Consider the following 24,690-nt stretch of genomic DNA (forward strand, 5'->3'; position numbering starts at 1 on the left):
ATGTTTTTTATTTATTTTTGAGAGAGAGGGAGGGTCAGAGAGTAAGGGAGACAGAGAAGCCCAAGTAGACTACACAGTGTCAGCACAGAGCCCAATGCAGGGCTCAAACTCATGAGCGGTGAGATCATTACCTGAGCTAAAATCAAGACTTGGCCACTTAACGACTGAGTCACACAAGTGCTCCTAATGTTTTATCTTTTTGTCCAGAAAAACGTTTTTATAATTCCCTTTGATTCAGACGTAGTGCAGTGACAGTTGTATAAACTATCTGCAGAAAGCTAAGTAAAATATAGTTGAAAGGTTTGGGTAAATTAATTTATTCATTCATTCATTTAATTTTATTTGTTTATTTTGGAGAGAGAGAGCACTGAAGCGGGGTAGAGGGAGAGAGAAGTCCAAGCAGGTCCTGTGCTGTCAGTGCAGAGTCTGACACGGGGCTCATTCCCACAGATGGTGAGATCACGACCTGAGCCAAAATCAAGAGTCAGACGCTCAACTGACTGAGTCACTCAGGGGCCTGTAGATTTCTCTGTTTTAAGGCTTATTTCAGATTAAGTTCTAGATTTTAAGAAGTTTCATTTATAGAGGTATAACTAAGAAAACATGAGTATCAGGTATGTGGTTGCTTTAGTTTCTAAATCCGTGGCTTCCTTCCATCCTGTGGGTTGGTGATCCATGCTGTGGATGGCAGAGTAACTGGAAAAGAGTCTTAAAATCACATGTACATGGTGTAGGCTGAAAATACTTAATACAGTAACCTATTGCTGTTTTTCCAATATAAGTAGACATGAATTTAAATTACTGATTTCATGATAGTCTTGTGTACTATAAAACTATACTGCTGTCATGAGGCGTAAGGGTGAATTTTGTAGCAGTGGTATAAAAGTATAAACAAAATTGTTAACGTGCCATCTTAAAATACATCTATTGAGGGGCGCCTGGGTGGCTCAGTCGGTTGAGTGTCCGACTTCAGCTCAGGTCCATGATCTCTCGGTCTGTGAGTTCGAGCCCTGTGTCGGGCTCTGTGTTGACAGCTCAGAGCCTAGAGCCTGCTTCGGATTCTGTGTCTCCCTCTGTCTCTGCCCCTCCCCCACTCATGCTCGCTCTCTTTAAAAAATAAGTAAACATTAAAAAAATATATATATATATATATTGAATGAACCTGTTACAAATTGGGGTGCCTGGCTGGCTCAGGCTCTGTATAATGTGTGACTCTTGATCTCAGCATCCTGAGTTCAAGCCCCATGTCAAGTATGGAGCCTACTTAAAAAAATAAAATTTACAAATGGAAGTTTTAAGGTGCTTTTTTTTTTAATGTTTAGTTTTGAGAGAGAGAGAGAGAGAGAGAGAGAGAAGGATCATTCAAGTGCATGGGGGAAGGGCAGAGGGAGAGGGAGAGAGAATCTTAAACAGGTTCCACACCCAGTGTAGAGCCCGACTAGGGGCTTGATCTCAGTACCATGAGATCATGACCTGAGCCGAAATCGAGAGTCAGACGCTCAACCAGCTGAGCCACCCAGACACCCTGACAAAAATCTTTTATTAGGGGTGCCTGGGTGGCTCAGTTGGTTGGGTGTCTGACTTTGGCTCAGGTCATGATCTTGTGGTCCATGAGTTCAAGCCCCATGTCGGGCTCTGTGCTGACAGCTCAGAGCCTGGAGCCTGCTTCTGCTTCTGTCTCTCTCTCTCTCTCTCTCTCTCTCTCTCTCTGTCCCTAACCCACTTGCATTCTATCTCTGTCTCTCTCAAAAATAAATTAACATTAAAAAAAAAAATCTTATATTAAGTCCCTTGTACATTTGGTAAACACAACAGGTTTGGTGTGGGCTTTTTTTGGGGTTTTTTTTCTTGTTGTTGTTTATTTTTGTTTTTGTTTCAGAGTAATTCATTTACATCACCAACCTTTAAACTTTAGGGAAAATGGAGGATAGATACTTGGAATAATTCATAATAGTATTTTCAGTTTCATCATTTAAATTTCTGAAAGGTCATTTATTTATTTTAATTTCATTTTTAAGTAATCTCCACACCCAACATGGGGTCCAATCCCGAGATTGAGAGTTGCACATTCAGCTGACTGGACCTACCTAGGCACCCCTAAAAAGTTGATACTTTTTTTTAAGTTTATATTTTTTGACCCAAAATTCTTTTTCACCAGATTTTCGCTTACAGAATGTTTTCTGTGATAATGAAAATTTTTAGCCAGCAACAGGAATTCCTTTAAAAAAGGTGTTTGCCCCAAAAGTGGGGGTGCAGTGTCTGGCTGGCTCATTAGGAGAAGCCTGCGACTCTGGATCTTGGGGTTGTGCGTTTGAGCCCCACATTGGTGTAGAGATTACTTAAAAATAAAATCTTAAGGGGCGCCTGGGTGGCTCAGTCAGTTAAGCGTTTGACTTCGGCCCAGGTCATGATCTCACAGTTTGTGAGTTCGAGCACCTCATCGGGCTCTGTGCTAACAGCTCAGAGCCTGGAGCCTGCTTCAGATTCTGTGTCTCCCTCTCTCTCTGTCCCTCCCCTGCTCATGCTCTGTTTCTCTCTGTCTCAAAAATAAATAAACATTAAAAAAAAATTTTTTTTTTAAATCTTAAAAAAAAAGATGTTTGTCAAGTTTTTAATTGTATGGAAAAATCCTCATGGTGGGAAGCAAAGGGAAAATGGGATAATGAAGTACAACACCGTCATTATGCTTAAAAATAATGTAGAAAGAATGGAAAAACCATGCCTTGGGTAGGATAATGGATATTTTTTATTGCCTTTATGTAAGTACATTATAAATGGTTTATCATGAGCATTTATTTTATGATCATACAAAAGGTAAATATCAAGTAAAGGAAAAATAAAATTAATTCTTACTAATTCTTGATATTTACAAACTATAACTAAAATGCCTTGTTTGCTCACCATTTATGAAGAGACTCAGTTCATTTTATGGATATATTTATTTTAGAGAAAATGCTCTAGTGTTATTTGACAAATGCATGGAAGGAAAGTTAACTGATCCCACCTTATTTATTTATTTTTTATTTATTTATTTATTTTTTTTTTCAACATTTTTTATTTATTTTTGGGACAGAGAGAGACAGAGCATGAACGGGGGAGGGGCAGAGAGAGAGGGAGACACAGAATCGGAAACAGGCTCCAGGCTCCGCGCCATCAGCCCAGAGCCGGACGCGGGGCTCGAACCCACGGACCTCGAGATCGTGACCTGAGTTGAAGTCGGACGCTTAACCGACTGAGCCACCCAGGCGCCCCATAAATCCAGCAATTTATAAAAAGGTTAATTAATATGACCCAAGTAGGGTTTATCCCAGAGTGCAGGATTGGTGGAAAACTGAATACTCCCTCCCCCTATTGGGAACCAAGGCCAGGGTGTTAAGTGTCAAACACACTTATATTCATGTTTGTACAAGAGTGCCTTGCCAGTGCAGTAAGGAAGAAAAATAAAAAGCATACAGATTGGGAAGGAAGAAATGAAACTGTTTATTTGTAGACAACATGATCTTCTATGTAGAAAACCCAAAGAATCTACAAAAAAGCTACTTAGAACTATGGCTGAATTTAACAGAATCACTGGATGCAGGGTTAATATTCAAGTGGTAATTGTATATCTATAAAGTAGCAATGAATAATTTGAAAATTAAAAATTGAAAATGTCACACAGTCGCATCAAAAAAGCCCCAAAATACCTAAGGATGAATGTAACAAAATATGTGCAAAATTAGAAATCATTTCTGTGTAGAAGTACTTGAATATATGGTCAAAAACTCTGTTTATATTAAGAAGAGTATGTACATTTTTCTGTAAAAGAAATGGGTTTTAGAAGATAGTTTTTCTTAGGTGAGGTTTTTGTATTCTTTTTTACTTTATTATATTATGTGTGTGTCATAAGTTCCTTATAATTGCAAATCTTGTATCTGCTTGGCCATTCCCCTAATGTTGGATAGATTGTTTCCAAGTCTTCAAAATGCATTTTCTAAGTTTCTTTAAATTGGTTGGTATATATCCTACTACTGATAAATTTGAACCTATAATAGGTTTAATGATAAATAAATTATAGGAAGAATGGAATCAATCATTTGATTTTAGAGCATGTAATTGGTGTTGGGTAAAGATTGACTACATTTGGCCACCAGAATGAAAGTTTAGTATGTTCTTGAGGTCTGTTTCTAATACTTACTCTTGATAGCTCATTATTTCCATTATCTTAGAAAAAACTAACTTTAAAAGATGTGGCAGGGGCGCCTGGGTGGCGCAGTCGGTTAAGCATCCGACTTCAGCCAGGTCACGATCTCGCGGTCCGTGAGTTCGAGCCCCGCGTCAGGCTCTGGGCTGATGGCTCAGAGCCTGGAGCCTGTTTCCGATTCTGTGTCTCCCTCTCTCTCTCTGCCCCTCCCCCGTTCATGCTCTGTCTCTCTCTGTCCCAAAAATAAATAAAAAACATTGAAAAAAAATTAAAAAAAAAAAAAAAAGATGTGGCAGTGGCTTCCCATTTTTGCATCAAAATGACATAATGCATTTGTTAATTTACTTATTCATTGGCAGTAACATCTTGTGAAGTCTTTCCTTTGCCTCTTAGATGTCTGAGTTCCGCTGTGTATTAGAATTGAGCAATCTTGGGGCACCTAGGTGGCTCAGTCAGTTAAGCGTCCAGCGTCAGCTCAGGTCATGATCTCGCTGTTGGAGTTTGAGCCCCATGTTGGGCTCTGTCCTGACCCCTCCCTCACTTGCACTGTCTCTCTCAAAAATAAACATACATTTAAAAAAAAAAAAAGAATTGAACACTTTTTATTGTCCCCGAATATTCTACATATAGATGCCTCTCATAACCACCCCCCAGAACTTAAGTCCTTAAATTTATTTGTTTACATGTCTGTTGTCTCCTGTCAGACTGGGAATGAACTTTGTCTTTTGGCTTTATATACCTACCTGCTAGTATTATTAGGTATATGATAGATGATGTACTAGAAGTGTGTTTTAGTAATTACAACTTCAGTTTCTCTATAGAGAAAAGACCAATTTACACTTGAAGATTGCTATTTCTAAGATAGTTACCCTTTGTCACTTGCTCATACTGGCCTGCTGATGCTAATGTGAAACAAGAAAGAAGGGATGGGTTGATGTTAACTAACTTTCTGATTATTTGACAGGTGTGGGATTATGAGACTGGAGATTTTGAGCGAACCCTTAAGGGGCATACAGACTCTGTACAGGATATTTCGTTTGACCACAGTGGCAAGCTTCTGGCTTCCTGTTCTGCAGATATGACCATTAAACTATGGGATTTTCAGGGCTTTGAATGCATCAGAACCATGCACGGTAAGGGGTAGAGGATAATATTTTGATAGTGATTTGTAATGTGACATTCCAGAGAAAAGAATATTGTTTTCTGATAGTGTGCGGGTTCACTACATTCGATTCTTAATTGTATCGGTGGAAGAGCCTATGATGTGTAGCCCGTGGATAAACCACAGTAGTTGAGAGTTGTTTCAATTATAAGGTTTTAAGTATCTCTTAGTGGTTTATATAAAATACTTAATTCGCTTTCAGGAATATTTTTGGATAAGAAAAACTGCTGGGACATCTGTCTTCAAGAAAAAAAGAAAAATGAAGTTATTGGGGAATTTTTTGTTTTGCTTTTCATTTTCTCACCTGGGAAACAAGTTCATAGAAAGTAGATACAGTAAAAGCTGGAACCTAGCATTTCTTGCTCGCTTTATAATGTTGTACATACACTGTAGAATGTGAGCTTGCTTTCCTGGTTCTTGTCATAGAGACTATTCTCTGAGGCACTTGGGCTTTGTGGGAAGAACATGGGCTTTAGAATCAGATATCTGGGTTCAGATCCCTACTTGTTTACTTGTGCCATTAGGAAATTTCAGCTTCTTTCATATGCAAGGTAGAGGTAATAATACCTGTCATAGGATTGTTGTGAGGATAAAATGAGATCATATACATAAATCATCTTGGTTTAGTATCTGGCACATTAGGGGTGCTCACTAAATAAGGATTTTTGTTTCGTTGACCATGATAAAATTTGAATGTTTGGATTTTGTATAAGGAATACATTCTGTGTTGGTAATAAAATTTTTTGTTTTTTTTTTTTTTAATAGATAATTCAGTGATGTAAGCTATGTGTTTACATAGAAAGTGTAATTTGAAGGGTGTGTTTCCCCCCATATTAAATGGGGAAGCTTACCAGTTAAAGGAATTCTGTTGAATCCTTTCATAAAAACTAGTGTTTATGTTTCTTTAAGTAGCCTGTGTCTTGTTGCTCTGACTTAATGAAGAAAGAAAGTAGGAGATAGAGGCCTCCTGTTCGGAATGAGTAAGTCAAGGGAATAAAAGGCACAGTATGAGGAATATAGTTAAAGACACTGTAATAATGTATAGTGACAGATGGCAGCTACGCTTGTGATGAACATAGCATAATGTATAAACTTCTCAACTGAAACTAATGTAACATTATGTGTCAACTATACTCAAAAACAATTTTTTTTTTTAAGAAGAGTTCTTGGGGTGCCTGAGTGGCTCAGTCAGTTAAACATCTGACTTTGGCTCAGGTCATGATCTCATACTTTGTGAGTTTAAGCCCCGCGTGGGGCTTTGTGCTGACAGCTCAGAGCCTGGAGCCTGCTTCACATTCTGTGTCTCACTCTCTCTCTGCTCATCTCCTGCTAGCACTCTGTCTCTCTCAAAAATAAATAAACATTAAAAAAAAAAAAAAAGAAGAAGAGTTCTTTCTAACCATTGTATATGTTCCTTAAAATAATATTTATGAGGATTCTCTAGGGCTTTTTCCACAAAGGATAACTAATTAGGAATCATGCATATAGAATAATGCATTTCTTTTTTACCCCCATTAACATCAACAACAAAATTTTTCAAACACTATTTTTTGGGGAAATGTTTACCTATTTTGAGGGAGAAGAGAGAGTAAGTGGAGGAGGGGCAGATAGAGAGGGAGAGAGGAGCCCATCGTAAGGCTCAATCCCACGAACCATGAGATCATGACCTGAGCCAAAATCAAGAGTCAAACACTTAACCAACTAGGCCACCCAGATGCCTTGGACCACTATTTTAAATATGGAACCAAATGTGGGGCACCTGGGTGGCTTAGTTGGTTCAGCGTCCGCCTTTGGCTCAGGTCATGATCTCACAGTCTGGGAGTTCGAGCCCTGCATCAGGCTCTGTGCTGACAGCTCAGAGCGTGGAGCCTGCTTCGGATTTTGTGTCTCCCTCTCTCTCTGCCCCTCCCCTGCTCATGCTCTCTTTCTGTCTCAAAAATAAATAAAAACATTTTTAAAAAATTTAAATATGAAACCAAATCTCCATTTTTCTTATTCTTCTGTTTAGCTTTGTAAATCTTATCTCCAATTTATGTCTTAGGATATCAACCATGGAAATTTTTGTGTTTTTCTACTGTTCATATATAAACATTCAGCATATTAATACATCCAAATGCTAATGACACTGATGTTAAAACAGTTTTGTGGTCCTAAATTGAGCTAGCTGCTTTTCATTGTGGATTATTTTAATAAGCTATTATTTTAATAGCTAGCTGCTATTTCATTGTGGATTATTTTATTAAGTTGCTAATTCCTAAACTTTTTTGTGTGTAAATCCAAAGTTTCTTATCAAATTTATTAAAATCCAGTGTATTTAAAGTTGCTGTGGTATTTGAAATCCCATGGTGAAATCTCATGGTAAACTGAGATTTAATTATGCTATAGATCACTTAATACATTGCTGTGTTATGTTTTAGGCCATGACCACAATGTCTCTTCAGTAGCCATCATGCCCAATGGAGATCATATAGTGTCTGCCTCAAGGGATAAAACTATAAAAATGTGGGAGGTGCAAACTGGGTAAGTAGGTTTGGTTGAAATGGTGTCAGCTAAAGAGATATTAAACAACCAAACGAAATGTGTTCTGAACCAGTTATTTTGACTTTAACCCAAAATAATTATGGTGCTCGTTGTGTTATATACTGTAAAATAAGGTTTGAATCTCTAAATGTTTCCCAAAAAGGAATAGAGAAATTATTAACAAAAAAAAAAAAAATTTCGTGTCCTCGAGAGCCATTTTCTATGCAATGGCTTATTATCTCTGTGGTCTTCTTTTAGGTGATTTCTCTATGGGTTGAAATAAAATGTAAATAACATTTGTGCAGGTAGGCCCCTGTTAGGCTTAATTTGGTTGTGCTTAGAATCACACATGATTGTTATAATAAAATCTTAACCTACTACTAAGTAGTTTTACCCAGATTAGTAGAGTATGCCTTTGTCTCAACAAAGCTATAAATATTTTTGTTAGGTTTATTGTGTGTGTTTAGTTTTAGAAGATTTTATTTCTCTCTATATTTTACCTTCTAGAATGTGTTGATTGGTTAGCTCCTTAATGATACTTCCATCAGCTTATTTTGACTGATGTTTGATTTTCCGACCTGTCCCCATCTTTCATTAACCATGAATGTACATTTATTGTGCTGACTCACATATGATTACCCTAACATGGTGCCGTCCTCTTTATTCCAGTACGTACGTAGCTAGTTTTATATTGCTCCTGGGAAGTATCCCAGTGATTGCCATTCATGATGTAGATTATTATTTATTTTGACAGCTACTGTGTGAAGACATTCACAGGACACAGAGAATGGGTACGTATGGTGCGGCCAAATCAGGATGGCACTCTGATAGCCAGCTGTTCAAATGATCAGACCGTGCGCGTATGGGTCGTAGCAACAAAGGAATGCAAGGCTGAGCTTCGAGAACATGAGCATGTGGTAGAATGTATTTCCTGGGCTCCAGAAAGCTCATATTCTTCCATCTCTGAAGCAACAGGATCTGAGGTATGTGATTTATATATCATTTCATGATTTGATTGCTGGTATCAGAATCTTAGATAACTTCTGATTCTCAGTTTCAGGGCAGTTAATGCATTGAAAAATCTGTATCCCAGAATTCTGAATCTTGAAACTCTTTACTCTTTTGAACTTGCAGAAATGTTTATATTTTTTAACTAGTGATTATTATTGCTGTCAGCTGACCCGTGATTTGGGCTGGGGATGGTGGACCCGCCTGAAGAGTAAAAGTGGTCATTAAATTTATAAGAAATGTCATTGTTATAAGAGTATAGCAACTGGTGCAAAATAAAACTTACGGGAGAAGTTAAAAGTTATCTTTTAGAAGAATAGCCTTCTTTAATGAGCGTAATTATTTATAAATTTATGGTGGAATGCAGTTCAGTATTTAAATATTTATTTTAAACAGAATATTTCATATGAAGGCCTCTTGATACTCTTGATCACTAGAAGCACTAGCTGAATCTGTCTGGAGTTTTATTTATTTGTGTGTTTTAAGTTTTTATTTGAATCACCCATCCTCCACCCATCTCCCCTCTGGTAGCCATCAGTTTGTTCTCTGTAGTTAAGAATCTGTTTCTTGGTTTGTTGCTCTCTTTTTTCCCCTCCTTTGCTCATTTAAATTCCACATGCAAGTGAAATCTTAACGGTATTTGTTTTTCTCTGACTTATTTCACTTAGTATTATACTCTCTAGCTCCATCCATGTCATTGCAAATGGCAAGATTTCATTCTTTTTTGTGGATGAATAATATTCCATTGTGTGTGTATGTATGTATATATATCTTCTTTATCCATTCATCAGTTGATGTACACTTGGGTTGCTTCCATATCTTGGCTATTATAAACAATGCTGCTGTAAGGGTGCATGTATGTCCCTTTGAATTAGTGGAATTTTTTTTTCTTTCTTTTTTCTTTCTTTTCTTTTCTTTTCTTTTCTTTTCTTTTCTTTTCTTTTCTTTTCTTTCCATTCTTTGGGTAAATACCCAGTAGTACAATTTACAATTACTGGATCATAAGTTGTTCTATTTTATACTTTTTGAGGAACTTCCATACTGTTTTCCAGAGTGGCTGCACCAGTTTGCATTCCCACCAATAGTGCAAGAGGGTTCCCCTTTCTCTATGTCCTTGCCAACACCTGTTGTTTCTTGTGTCTTTTATTTTAGCCATTCTGACAAGTGTGAGGGGATACCTCATTGTAGTTTTGATTTGCATTCCCCTAATGATAGTGATGGTGAGCATCTTTTCATACGTGTGTTGGCCAACTGTATATACGTCTTCTTTGGAGAAGTGTCTGTTCATGTCACCTCATTTTTTAACTGGATTTGTTTTTTGGGGTGTTGAGTTATAGAAGTTCTTTATATTTTGGGGGTACTAACTCTGTATCAGATATGTCATTTTGCAGATACCTTATCCCATTCGGTAGGTTGCCTTTTTGTTTTATTGTTTCCTTTGCTGTGCAGGAGCTTTTTATTTTGATATATAGTCCCAGTAATTTATTTTTGCTTTTGTTTCTTTTTCTTTGCCTCAGGGGACCTATTTAGAAAAAAGGTGATACAGCCAGTGTCAGAGAAATTACTGCCTATGTTTTCTTCTACGATTTTTATGATTTCAGATCTCATATTTAGGTCTTTAATCCATTTTGAATTTATTTTTGTGTGTGGTGTAAGAAAGTGGCCCAGTTTCATTCTTTTGCATGCTGCTGTCCAGTTTTCCCAACACCATTTGTTGAAGAGACTATATTTCCCTTTGGGTATTCTTTCCAGCTTTGTCAGAGATTAATTGGCCATATAATTGTGGGTTTGTTTCTGGATTTTCTATTCTTTTCCATTGATCTGTATGTCTATTTTTGTGCCAGTACCACAGTGTTTTGCTTACTACAACTTTGTGATAAAACTTGAAGTCTGGAATTGTGATGCCTCCCCAGCTTTGCTGTTCTTTTTCGGGATTGCTTTGGCTGTTTGGGGTCTTTTTAGACATTTTAACAATATGTGCTCAGTCCGTGAACATGGAATGTCATTCCATTTCTTTGTGTTGTCTTCAATTTCTTTCACCGTTTTCTGGTTTTCAGAGTACAGATCTTTCACCTCTTTGATTAGGTTTATTCCTAGGTATCTTATGTTTTGGTGCCATTGTAAATGGGATTGTTTTCTTAATTTGTCTTTCTGCTGCTTCATTATTGGCTTTTAGAAATGCAACAGATTTCTGTACTTTTTTTTTTTTTTTTTTTTTTTGGTATCCTGCAACTTTACTGAATTTGCTTATCAGTTCTAGAAATTTTTTGGTGGAGTCTTTTGGGCTTTCTACTCAGGAGTTTTATATTTCGTCATGGTTCTTAATTTTTACTTTTCATGATTTCAATTTTTATGATTAATAACAATAATAAATTACAGACTATTGTTTCTTTGAATAAATTATATGAGCCAAAATTGACCATGTTCCTTTTTTATAGAGACAGTCCTATCGTGGATATTTTAATTATATTTTAATAAATGAATGAAAAGAATCTTCTTCCCCTACCCCCACCCTTCACCCCCCAAAATTATTTTTCTGAAATGAAACTTCTGTAGTAATCTCTTAAATTTTGGCTGGCTGTTTGGTTGCATTTTCAAATTCTTTTTACTGCCCTCTGGTGGTGGTTACTTACCATGTCATAAAGTTGATTCTGGCTTGGATGTTATATAAAGACTGAATTAGTTTTCAATTTTTTTCTTGATTCCAGAAGTCTTGAGCAATAAATTTATCATCTGTTAGTATCATAGAAACTGAGTCTTAACCTAAATGGAGATTTTCTATTTTCATATTATCTGGGTCCTTCCTGTGTAGCCTACATATGTCAAAAAAGACTTGTGTATTTCGATAGAGGAAAATAAAATGAGTAAGTCCTGGAGATCTAATTGTACAGCTTGGTGACTATAGTTAACAATACTGTGTTGTATATATGTGAAATTTGCTAAAAGGGTAGCTCTAAAGCGGGGGATGGTTATACGAGGCAATGGATATGTTAACTAACCTGATTATGATGATCATTTTACCATGTATATGTATCTCAGTATCAAATTGTGTATAGTAAACATACACAATATTTATGTCTCCCAAAATTGCATTTCTGTAAAATTGAAAATATAGATCATTGTTAGAAGTCATCTAAAGTCTTCACTTAACTTCTTACATGGGAAACTTAATTTTTCTATGTTTTCTATAGACTAAAAAAAGTGGCAAGCCTGGGCCATTCTTACTGTCTGGATCCAGAGACAAGACTATTAAGATGTGGGACGTCAGTACTGGCATGTGCCTTATGACCCTAGTAAGTTTGCATAATATTAACTGCTTCTTTTGAAGCTTACTATGTTTATATTTTGGGGGGTTAGATGCCTTGTGATATCTTACTAAATAATCTGAATTAGTCCAGGCTTTAAAATAACTTCTTTATAAAGATAATTTTTCTTAAACTTTTGTAATTCCATTGTTAACAGTGAAATGAAAGTTATTCCTGTAGGGATGCTTGGATGGCTCAGTAGGTTAAGCTTCCAACTTTGGCTCAGGTCATGATCTCACATTTCATGAGTTTGAGTCCCGCATCAGGCTCTCTGCTTCGGATCCTCGGTCCCTCTCTCTGCTCCTTCCCCACTTGCACTCTTTCTTTCAAAAATAAACACTTAAAAAGATAAAAGAAAATTACTCCTGTAGAATGTCATGTTATAAAAAGGATCTACAAAGCCATTAATGCTAGGAGGGAGATCCTAGCTCACTTTATCTTTAAAAATTCTATATCTCCTATGGGGAAAAATAGTATTATTACAGACCCATTCATTTTTTAAAGTGTTTGATTCTGTATTTCACTGTATTTAATTTTAATATGAATCCTATTGACATATTTGTTCATATGGTCTTCTTTGTTTTATTTTACCATTGTGATGTTAATGTTGTTACCTAGCTTTACGGCTTAGAAATGTTTATTTCATTTCAGGAGTGTCAGAATTTAATATTAGGATATATAAATGATAGTACAAGATTGTGGGCATTTTTATTTGCCTAAGGGAGCAATAAGGGGATCTGTGGGCATTAACAATTTTTGTTAATTAACAATTTTTGTAATTTGGCATCCGTTTGTTTTAGAGACGTTTTAGGTACTAACCATACCTTGAAGTGATGGTCTCTGTAAGATATGGTAGACACTTTGGAAGTATCATCAAGAATTGATTAGAAAATTAAACTCTCCTCTAACAGTATTCTGAGCTGAGTTCAGATACACTGTATCACTATTTAAAAAGGTGATCTGCAGAGCTACCTGGCTGGCTCAGTTGGTAAAGCATGCGGCTCTTGACCTCACGATTATGTGTTTGGGACCCACATTGAGTGTAGAGATTGCTTAAAAATAAAATCTTAGGGGACCTGGGTGGCTTGGTCTGACTTTGAGTGTCTCACTTTGGCCCAGATCATGATCTCACGATTTGTGAATTTGAGTCCTGCATCAGGTTCTCTGCTGTCAGCACAGAACCCATTTCGGATCCTCTGTCTCCCTCTCTCTCTGACTCTCTTTCAAAAATGAATATTTTAAATAAAATCTTAAAGAAAAGGGAAGCATGTGCTCTCCTCCCCTGTAAGAACAGAGGTCACCTTAATTTCTCCCGAGGTTTCTGGCTCCTGTTTTTCACCTGAAGGATAGTACTTTTTACTGCTTTATTTTGGTCATGGAAATGTGATTTTGTATTTTACTTTTTTTTTTTTTTCCAACGTTTATTTTTGGGACAGAGAGAGACAGAGCATGAACGGGGGAGGGGCAGAGAGAGAGGGAGACACAGAATCGGAAACAGGCTCCAGGCTCTGAGCCATCAGCCCAGAGCCTGATGCGGGGCTCGAACCCACGGACCGCGAGATCGTGACCTGGCTGAAGTCGGACGCTTAACCGACTGCGCCACCCAGGCCCCCTGTATTTTACTTTAAAAAAAAATACATTTTGTATTGGGGTGCCTGGGTGGCTCAGTCAGTTAACCATCCAACTTTGACTCAGGTCACCATCTCTCAGTTCATGAGTTTGAGCCCTGCATCAGGCTTTGTGCTGACAGCTCACAGCCTGCTTCTGATTCTGTACCTCTCTCTCTCTCTCTCTCCCCCTCTCTCTCTGTCCCTCCCCTGCTGACACTGTCTCTCTCTCTCTCTCCCTCAAAAATAAATAAACATTAAAAAAAAATTGTTTTAAATAGATTTTGTACTTAACTTTTGTTGAGACTTCTACCTCTCGTCATTGGTGACTTTTATAGGTCACTACAGTAGAACAAGGTATTTTATTTATTTATTTAAGTTTATTTTGAGAGAAAGTGGGTGCAGGGCAAGGGCACAGAGAGAGTGGAAGAATCCCAAGCAGGCTCCACACTGTCTGTGCAGAGCCTGATGTGGGGCTGGATCCCACGAACCGTGAGCTCATGACCTGGGCTGAAACCAAGAGTTGGATGCTTACCCGACTGAGCCATCCAGGCACCCTGGTCAAAGAATATGTTATGTTGGTCATCTGTCTTTTTTTGTTTTTCTTTCTTCTTTCTTTTTTTTTTTTTTTTAAACTCCCCTTGGGTTCTTTTATAAAAGCAGTATGGTTATTTACATTATAGAAAAATTAGAAATATACAGAAAAGCTAAAAGAAGAAAATAAAAATCACCCATATACAGCTCTGTCATACCTAATAAAACCTACCAAGTTTGTTTAAGTTTATTTACTTATTTTGAGAGAGAGAGCAAGCAGGGTAGGGGCAGAGAGAGAAGGAGACAAAGGATCTGAAGCGGACTCTGTGCTGACAGTAGAGAGCCCAATGCAGGGCTCAAACTCACCAACCGTGAGATCATGACCTGGGCAATGTCAGAAACTTAACTAACTGAACCATCCAGGTGCCCCTCTTTTCTTTTTTTTTTTAAATTAATTTTTTTTTATGTTTGAGAGGGAGACGGAGTACAGGCAGGGGAGGGGCAGAGAGAGAGGGAGACACAGAATCTGAAGCAGGCTCCAGGCTCTGAGCTATCAGCATAGAGCCTGGTGTGGGGCTCAAACTCAGAGTGCGAAATCATGACCTGAGCTGTGAAGTTGGCCACTTAACTGACTGAGCCACCCAGATGCCCCTCCCCCCAACCCCCACCTGCTTTTTTTTTAATGTTTATTTATTTTTGAAAGAGAGAATCCAAAGCAGGCTCCAGGCTCCGAGCTGTCAGCACAGAGCCCAACGTGGAACTCAAACTCATGAACCATGAGATCATGACCTGAGCCGAAATCAGACACGTAAACCATTGACTGAATCACCTAGGCTCCCCTACCAAGTTTTCTTTTTTTAGTCTACGGTTGTCCAGTAGAACTCTCTGTGATGATGTTCTGTATCTGTACACTATCCATCATTATAGCTACTAGCCACATGCAGCTGTTGAGCTCTTGAAATGTGGCTAATGAGACTGAGGACTCAATTGCTGATAGTATTAATATTTTAGTTTATATTTTAAAAACTACATGTGACTAAATGGCTACCCTGTTGGACTGTTCAGCACCAAGCCATTGTCTTAAATTTCTATGTAGAGGAATGTGGTGGATATATATTTGGCTCCAAATATTTTAACATATGTCTCCTAAGAATAAAGGTGTTCTATATAACCACAATAAAATGATTATACTCAAGAAACAACATTGGGGTGCCTGACTGACGCAGTCGGTAGAGCACGTGACTCTTGATCTTGGGGTCATGAGTTTGAGACCCACATTGGGCGTAGACATTAAAAACATGATTAAAAAAAAGAAAAGAAACTTACCATTAATACTACATATTCACATTTTCTCTAGTTATCCACTAGTGCCCTTTATAACTGTATTGTAGCCACCACCCAGGAGCCAGTCAAGCATCACACATAATATTTACTGGTCATGCCTTATTAGTTTCCAGTTTCCTTTAATCTAGAAAAATTCCCTACACTTTTTTGGGGGGATGTGGGGTTCTTTTTTGGCATTGATGTTTTGGGTACATGTAGCTTCACTGCTTTGAGTAATGACTGAACTATTTTCTTAGATGCCGTTTAAATATTTTATCCCTTTATTAAGTTGAACACCTTTTGTTTTTAAGGTGGGTCATGATAACTGGGTACGTGGAGTTCTGTTCCATTCTGGGGGGAAGTTTATTTTGAGTTGTGCTGATGACAAGACCCTCCGTGTGTGGGATTACAAGAACAAGCGATGCATGAAGACCCTCAATGCGCATGAACACTTTGTTACCTCCTTGGGTATGTACGAGTAAGGAGATTTCTTAACAAGTAGATTTTGGAGTGCGAGACACAAACAGTTTTATGTAATCATGAGGAATTTTCCAGGTAAGAAATGACCTGTGCTTTCAGGACAGACTAGAGAAGACAGTTTAAAAACTTTGTGGATTCCTACCATTTGTTTTAAATTCTCCTTTCCTTAACTCTCTCTTTCCATCATCAGCCTTATAATAAAAAAAAATTACTTTCTCCATTGCACAACATTGGTTTTGGAAACTAGGATTGTGAAGAGGATGCTTACTAACCACTCTGATGGGTAATTTTCTTCCCCTACTAGTTTGTAAGTTTCTCAAAGGAAATCTTACTCAGCCTTTTTCCCTCCGGCAGGTTTATACTCTCATGTACTGGGGACTCACTGAATTAAGTCTAATAAACAGCCTCAGTGTCATCTAGACCTAAATCTAGAATATAAGATAGTGAATACATTAAAAATATAATACACCCAGGGTATGATGGATCTAATGATAAAAATAAAGCCTCAGTAGAATAGGGCCAATGCCTACCTCATAGGATTGTTAAAAGAATTAAACATGAATATAATGCATTAGTACTAAGCCTGGAACATAGTAAGTTAAGTAAGTAGATACATTAGAGCTACCCTTGTTGTTAGATTCGAGTGAAACATTCAGCCTTAGTTGGGATGGGGGTAATGGGCGTAGGTATTTTTATTGAAGTGTTAATATAGGATTTAATCATTAAGTCTCAGCTTCGCTAACCCAGGGGTGTATGTGTGGGTGTGTATAGAAAAAAATGAGCATTCCTGGCACGTGGACTTGCTTATTTTGTGCCTTGTTAAAAATTTTATCTGGGTTTAAAATAAGCCTTTTCTTTTTCTTTCAGATTTCCATAAGACGGCACCATATGTGGTTACTGGCAGTGTAGATCAAACAGTAAAGGTGTGGGAGTGCCGTTGATTGAGTCTCATTTGGCCCCTCCTCCCATTTTTCCTCTGGATGCACTCTGATGATACCATGGTTACCCCATTGAGCTCTGTTTAAATAAATATTGTCCTTTCATGTAAATTATTCTGGATGTAGATTGAGCTTATTAAATGTTACACACAAAGTATTCATGCATGGTGAATCCAAATTGTATACTGTAAATTTACATACGTTGTCTAGAAGTACCATAGGGTTTAAAAACCTGGGCTGGCATTGGTCACACCAGGCCTAAGAAGGCAGAAGTTGAATAAATTGAACTAGGGCACTAAACTGAATAGTTGACAGTGTCATTTTATGTTGGATTATTAATTCCTGTTTTTCTTTCTGCTATCTGTTGGTGCCTGACCTGATGGCCTCATTTGGGGAAAAGTGGTGATTATTAGGGCTTTTTCTGAAATGTGTATCTATGTAACATCACTTAAGTGTGCTTAATAAATCTTCTTTAAGGATGTTAGATGATAAGGCTACAATTCAAAATCTTCTGAACCATCTATGTAATTAATGGGGATTACACATTGGAATTTTTGTCGTGACACATTTGCCAAATCAATAGGACACATTTGTTTTGGCAGCCTATCAGGCAGAGGCTAGTGGTATATTTATGTACGGAAATGACTGTAAATCTCCAAATAAGAAAAATCTCAGCAGCTAATAGCAAATCATTTCTTTCATTTGGGTCCTAATGCTTTGTAAACAGGTTGAAAAACACTGTAATTCTCTAAGCTTCTATTTTTCACACTAGACACACTTGTAGTTGTCTTCTCCATACTGTTAGACTGTGCAGTGACGTGACTCCCAAGTAGAATTTAATCTTCCCGTTGAGTGTGTCATGGTACAAATCACTATTTGTTTTCGATGTTCTTTAGGGATGTGCAATGTGCATTACATAATGACAAATACGGAAAAGGTTATGTTTGCCCATCTGAAGGGAGTGGGAGAAATACAGCAGTTTGTTCTTCAACACAAATCTGATACTGATTTGAACTGTATTTAACTTACAAGTTGAAAACAAGACAGGGTTTAATGGAGCATGCATAAAAATGTACTGTGTTTTCACCTTTTGTTTATATATAAATGTTATATGGGCCTATCTGTAAGTGGATAAGTCTGTATATGTATATCACACACATACAACCTCCATATCCTTGGGTCCTGGGCTTTCGAAGAAGTGCTAAAATGTACAAGTAGAATAAATTTTGCCGTGGAGTACCATGCTTTAGAACAAACCCTTTTTGATCCTAATGCTTCTGAAAACTAGGTCTGACTCTGTGGGAATTGTTCCCAGCTAAAAGGAAAAGCACCCCCCGCCCCATTTGGCTGTTCAGCATTTTATGCATCCTTGATATATTGTATATTGTGATCCAAAGTTACTACAAGTAGGCTTAAGAGAATTTTTATCTATGACTTTGGAAACAATATTTCATTGCAGATTATTAAATAATTCTATTGCTTAGCTAACCAACAGCTTTTTTTTAAGGTCATTTGAAAAGTTAACAGAACAGTGAAATAACAAAGACAGTTTAACAAAGAAACTTACTCTGAATTGCATTTTATTCATTTGCATAATATGTGATTTTTAAAATGTCCCTTTTTAGTATTTAATGGAAATTTGGTTCTTGAAAAAGACAAAGGGTTAGAGTTAATGTCCTGTAGATACACACACAGAGACTAGGCCTTACGTTTACTAGAAGCAGCTTTACGTCTAACTTGTGTCTTGTTGTTTGTTTGCTTTGTTTTTAATAATTCCTGAGAGACGTCTCTGGAAGGAAAAGTGTTTTGAGAACTAATGGCTACTTTTGAAGACAAAAATTACAACTTAAGCTAATTCCTTACATACAGTAGAATAACTTTCAGGACAATATTGCCTCACAACCCTGCTCACATTGAGAAGTCTTTTTTGTTTGTTTGTTTGTTTCTTTTTAGCTATTCTGACTGGATTTTTCTACAAATGCTATGGAAGATATCTTTGTTCTCGTTTGCTGCTATTTCCTGTCCTATTTTAAGAAATATAAATACATAGAAATGGTGCATCTTAACATTTGTTTGTACATGTATAAATGTCTTGTATTTTAATTCATTTTTAGCATGTAGCAACACGAATTGTTTAAGGGTAAGCCACAACATCTAGAAATCACTCATAGATACGAACAATAAAGGAAAAAAATGGTACCGATTTAGGAGGAAACAAAGCTGCTGTCCACTGGGTTTTCCCCCCTGCAGCACACAGTGACTTTCATTGACAAAGGAGGAGAAACAATATTACTCTGTAAACAAAGTTATCCTTACTTGGGAGATTGCCACAGCCTGCTGCTTAGTTGAGTTACCAGACATCCTCCGTTTAAGAAGCAGCAAACATTGAATCTCAGGGATGGTCCTCAACTGGATCCAAATGTAACGAGCCCTGTTTGAATAATGAAGGGGGGTGGGGGAGAGTGGATCCATCCATAATCCGGAATCGGATGTGCAGCGGTTTCCTGCACTGTTGTTTGACGCTGCCCTGTTGATGCCCTTTCTTCCTGTTTCCTCCGTTTTCTCTGTCTGCTGTCTAACCCTGTGCCTTGCCTGGGATAAGTACAATGATGAGGTTACTGGTTTGGATTGTAAGTAGAGGAATTTATTAACTGGTTTAGAGGTTCACTGCTGCTTTGTCACTTTCTCAATCAAATTGGTCACTTAATTTAAGAAATAAAAAGCTGGTAGAATTGCATCCTCAGATGATTATTTGACTTTGTGTGTGTGAAAAGACATTCCAGTGCCACCCTGATATAATGTGCCCAAGAAGTCCTAGCTGCACTCTTGGAAGTGCGAGCCACAGAAACTGTGGTTTTAGACGTTGCTTGGAGAATAGTTGCTTTTTGACATGGCATCTTGCACTTTAGGAGACTAAGACCGTCCTGTTTTGTCTATGTGTGGTGTGACCAATGGTGTGCCCAGAGCACTGCTCTAAAAATCACTAGTGTTAGCAAGTCGTCCAGGCTGTGGAGCGCTCGCTGTAGTCTTCGGAAGCTTTGGCTCTAGATCACCAAGCCCGGTCTCCTTACTGTCAGTGCCCTGCTCTCCTGTTTGCCTCTTTCTGTTTCTGTGTGAACTTCCAGGTAAAATCACGCATTAAATAGTTTTCTTTTAAATTCACTTAAAGAAAAACTATTTAAAAGTAAAGGATATTTTGTTTTGTTGACAGTGGTGGCTTGATAATCCTTAAGCAACTGAAGTTAAAATTGTTGAAGGAAAAGGCACTTAAAATGGTTACTCTTTCTGTCCAGCTGTATATAAGTCCAATGTGTTAATTAATCTAGATGATGCAAAGAAGAATCTCCTGGTAGAGAAGCGACATGTACAAAATTGGTGAAAAAGGTTTTGGGGTTTTTTTTTTTTGTTTTTTTTTTTCTTTTCAGTAGGGGGGGGGGGGAGGGCAAGCTGGATTTACAAGTCACAACTGGACTGGACTGGTCTTTTTATCTTTCCACTCTATCATGTAAGTAGCTGCTTTCTTGTCCTGCCTATCCTTCAGGCGTCCCTAAAGCTCACTCTGAAGATAGAAACAAACACAAAATCTTCGAGTTAGAAGTTGATCTGACACTGACATGAAGGCAAGCATTGATTTCATATGAATGTTGCAGAGGTGGTGGTGATTGGAGAAAACAGTTCCCAGATTGTAAGAGTTAACTGAAGATATTGACACAATTAAAAAAAAAATCAGTAAAGGAATGTATATAATATTGCTCTTGTGTTTTACAGTAAGATTTGTTGCTCTCAGACTGTGTAAAACAAAATTTATTCATGTTTTCTGCATATTAAAAAATCCTATTGTACCAATTGGTAAACTATTAAATGCCTATAAAACTAGATGTGATTTTTTTTTTTTTTTTTTTTTTTTTTTTTTTTTGTGTCCCTGTGCAGAGACTTAAAGCTTTTTAGTGGAGTCCTCATTGGAGATGGGGCTGTGTTCAACACCTGTCGTAGAGTAAGATGCAAATTGGTGGCAGGGCCTTGATGGAAGTCTTTTTCTCTAGGGCAGCGGTGGCACTGCCTTTACTGTCTGCTTCCTTCACCTTATTAGGAGATCAGGAGCGAGGAGCGGTGGCTGCAGGAGCTCTTGCCATGGTGGTGGACTTGCAGAGTTCAGACTGTTCTCTGAGGCACCACTCTCCCCTCCAGCAGCCCTTTCCGACAGGGACTCATCTGCCCAGGCACTGGAGAGCTGATGATGCCAGGAATGACCTGTTGTAAGCCGCAAAAAAAGTCTCCCCCCAAGAAGACTTGCCCCTCTTGTGGTCAGGGCCCAGAGATAAGGGTCCTGTCCCCTTTGTTCTATTAATGAATGAACCTCTTGTTCTGGCCAGTGGTCTTGGATTCTTGGAAGATTCTAAGTATTTTAAATTTGGGTTGAAATGTCAAAATCCTCTTCACTCTTGCCCCAGATGCCCCATGGCTTTCCCTCTGCTTTATACATGTTGCCTATGACCTACCTTCCGTCCCCTACTACCGCTCGGCACCTGTAGTGGCCATGAAGTCTCTAGCCTTTAAGGACAAGTTGAATGATGTGGTGGCTCTTTACTTCCAGCCCAGTTGTTTTCTTGCCTTCTGTTGGGAGTAGCCTCTCCCCACCCCCACATGGGGAGCTGGGCCAAGAGTAACAAAAGTAATTTGCTTAGTTCGAGTTTTCTGGCTTTTGCAGCTTTTCCCTTTCCCCGCAGGGTTCCTCTTTACCCCCAGCTTAAGATGCAGAAGGTGAGCCTGACCACTTTCCCTAGGGGTAGGGAATCCTAGCTGTAGTGTCATGATTCTGAAATGCAGGTAGCTATTCAAAACTAACTCACTGGTCTATCACATCAAGCTTCCAACATTCATGGTCGGGTGTGTCCCCGAGGTAGGATGAGGGATAGGAAATGGAAGACTTGGTGGAGAAATGGTGCTGCATCCTAGATGTGGCAGCTCTGTCGCTGTTTTGGCTTTGGTTTGCGTGCAATTTTTTACTGCTGAGAGACCTACCAGAATTCTCTAGGAAAATGACTCTCAGTGTTTCCCAGCAGGCCAGCAGCAGCACTTGGGAACTCATTAGAAATGCAAGCTCTTGAGCTCCAGCTCAGACATACTCTATCTGAAACATCTATCTGAAAAATCTGTTTTAACCAGCCACCCAAATGATTCTGATGCAGGTTCAAGCTTGAAAACCACTAATTCAAGCAACTTCTCCTTGAATAAGAAATTGGGACGAGTGGCCCCACAGCTATGATGTGAACTCTTGATCGCCATCACTTTGACACGTGGAGTTTTGCCTTTGTGAATATTCTGTATGATCATTCCTACTTGGGTCGCTAGCCTTTCAATAGAAGTGGAGGGGCTGGCTCAGTTGGAGAAGCATGTGACTCTTGCGGTCGTGAGTTCCAGCTCCATGTTGGGCATAGAGTTTACTTTAAAAAATTTAAAAATAAAAGTGCAGGGGCACCTGGGTGGCTCAGTCGGTTAAGCGTCCGACTCAATTTCGGCTCAGGTCATGGTCTCTCAGTTGTGGGTTCAAACCCCAAGTGCTGATGGTGCAGAGCCTGCTTGGGATTCTCTGCCCCAGACAAAAAGTGGAGGTGGAGGGTCTAGGGGAGGGAAAATAACCTAACATTTTGAATGCTTCTTAGGTGCCAACACCCTTATTTTCAACACACTTATTCTCCCTGCTGGTGGACAGTACATTTCTATGGGCAAGAAAACAGGTTCACTTGAGGTGAGGACATAGAGCAAGGGTATTAAGCTAGAGAGTTGGGACTCAAACCCAAATGCACGTGTTCTTTCCTTTATCTGGTTCTGCCCGTGTTAAGCATCTTATTAGCTAAGTGTAAGGACCTTGTGACATCTTTCATTCAACTTGTTAACCTTCAGTAATGCAGGAATGACCCTCATCCCATCCCTGAGGCCCTCTACCACTGGCACCATGTGGGAGGGCCATTAGGAAGTGGTGGAGCTTGGGAATCGGTAAGCAAGGATTATCCTTGCTTACGCTTGTAATTTAGGAAAAACTCCTGGGGCGCCTGGGTGCCTCAGTCGGTTAAGCACCCGACCCTGGGTTTCAGCTCAGGTCACAAGCTCGAGTCTCGTGTTGGGCTCTGTGCTGGCAGCTTGAAGCCTGCTTGGGTTTCTCTCTCTCTGCCCCTCCCCTACCCATTCTCTCCTTCTCAAAAATAAACATGAAAGTTTTTTTTTTTTTTTAAAGGAAAGCTCCTAAGCCATTCTATACGAGGTGACTTTATTAGGATAATTGGGTCCTGCATGGTCTGCATCTCGGTGTTATTTTTTAGTGTCTTTTCTAAGCAATGGGTTTGCCTATTTAGTGGGGGTATTTCAGTTTGCATCTGAGGAGGGCCACTTGTCCTCTGTAGGTGTCCTGATTATGCCTGCCTTGTTTGACAGCTTAGACTCTGGCAGCAGGAATGTGGAAATCCACTTATTCTCAGCTTCAGGATATATAGGAATTCCTTGGTGAAGTCCAAGTTCTCCCAATACTCATTTCACAATGGCAGTTTGGAGGGCAGGAGTGGAGACAGATGATACAATCTTAAAAGCTTAACTTGGTGATAATTTTTTTTTTTGTTTTGTTTTTTAAGATATTTAACTTGGAAAAGTAACATGCATATGTTAAAAAACCCAAATACAGAGTTTTGGAAAGCAAAAGGCTAGCATGGCATCCATGAGAGAGGGGAGTTGTGGCTCACACAAATTAATTTCAGATCCTGAACAGCTGCCCATCAACACAGACCAGGACCCAAAATGCTAGTTCTCACGCTAACCCTTTCTGGACACCATTCTTCACCCTTTAAAAAAAAAAAAAAAATGTATAATCTGTCAACTAAGATAAGGGAAAAGGGTGGATTTCACATTTAGAGGCTTTTGTTTCCTTTAAACAGTCCCTTGTCATCTGGGTTGTCAAAAGGTAGCAGACAGCACTAATACACGTGAGGGATCAACCATGAAAACAGTCCTCTCAGGTCACTGGTAGGTACAGTGGTAATTAAGCCTGATCCATTCCTCAGGTTTCCAAGACGATGCCCCCATTCGAGAAGTGCCATGAAACACATGGCTGGTGTTCACAGGATAAAGGCTATAGGAAGGAATGTTCAGAACACGACCTTGAGACTGTCAAGGAAAGTGGTGGGGGGTGTGGGGAGCAAGCAAACATCAAGCATCAACGGTGACTCGATGGCATTGCTTAGAAAATTTCAAGGTCGGAGGCGCCTGGGTGGCTCAGTTGGTTAAGCGTCCGACTCTTGATCTAGGCTCAGGTCGTGATCTCATGATTTTTGTGAGTTCGAGCCCCACATCAGGCTCTGTGTTGACAGCGTGGACCCCGCCTGGGATTCTCTGTCCTCTCCCCTGTCTCTCCCCCACTTACACTTTTGCTCTCTCTCAAAATAAAACGTATTAAAAAAATTTAAAAACACCTCAAGGTCAAGAATGTCTTCAGTTGGCTCAGGAAAAGGAACAGATGTTAGAACTTCATTTTTCTTTCAGAGAATATCAGAGACACACACACACACACAAACTCTCCAAGAATTCAAAAAGATACTGAAGTATGCATGTTGCTGAGCCCACCCGCTCAAGCTGGCCAGAA

General features: G+C 38.8%; 1 protein-coding gene across 2 annotated transcripts in view; it reads left to right on the forward strand.

The window, feature by feature from the left end:
• The window catches only part of PAFAH1B1 (platelet activating factor acetylhydrolase 1b regulatory subunit 1), a 78,851-nt gene extending 57,915 nt beyond the window's left edge, over positions 1-20,936 (forward strand). The window contains exons 6-11 of one of the 2 annotated variants that reach the window (XM_040455536.1): positions 5,148-5,316; positions 7,763-7,865; positions 8,620-8,848; positions 12,065-12,166; positions 15,954-16,110; positions 16,990-19,797. In XM_040455536.1, the coding sequence (XP_040311470.1) occupies positions 5,148-5,316; positions 7,763-7,865; positions 8,620-8,848; positions 12,065-12,166; positions 15,954-16,110; positions 16,990-17,063 (834 nt within the window). In that variant the 3' untranslated portion in view covers positions 17,064-19,797. Of the gene's footprint in view, positions 1-5,147; positions 5,317-7,762; positions 7,866-8,619; positions 8,849-12,064; positions 12,167-15,953; positions 16,111-16,989 lie in introns of both variants that reach the window. The other variant, XM_040455538.1, reaches the window with a different exon arrangement.
• The last annotated feature ends 3,754 nt before the right edge of the window (positions 20,937-24,690 follow it).

This window comes from Herpailurus yagouaroundi, unplaced genomic scaffold (assembly GCF_014898765.1).
Source record: "Herpailurus yagouaroundi ecotype Mexico unplaced genomic scaffold, PumYag 215, whole genome shotgun sequence".
Taxonomy (NCBI): domain Eukaryota; kingdom Metazoa; phylum Chordata; class Mammalia; order Carnivora; family Felidae; genus Herpailurus; species Herpailurus yagouaroundi.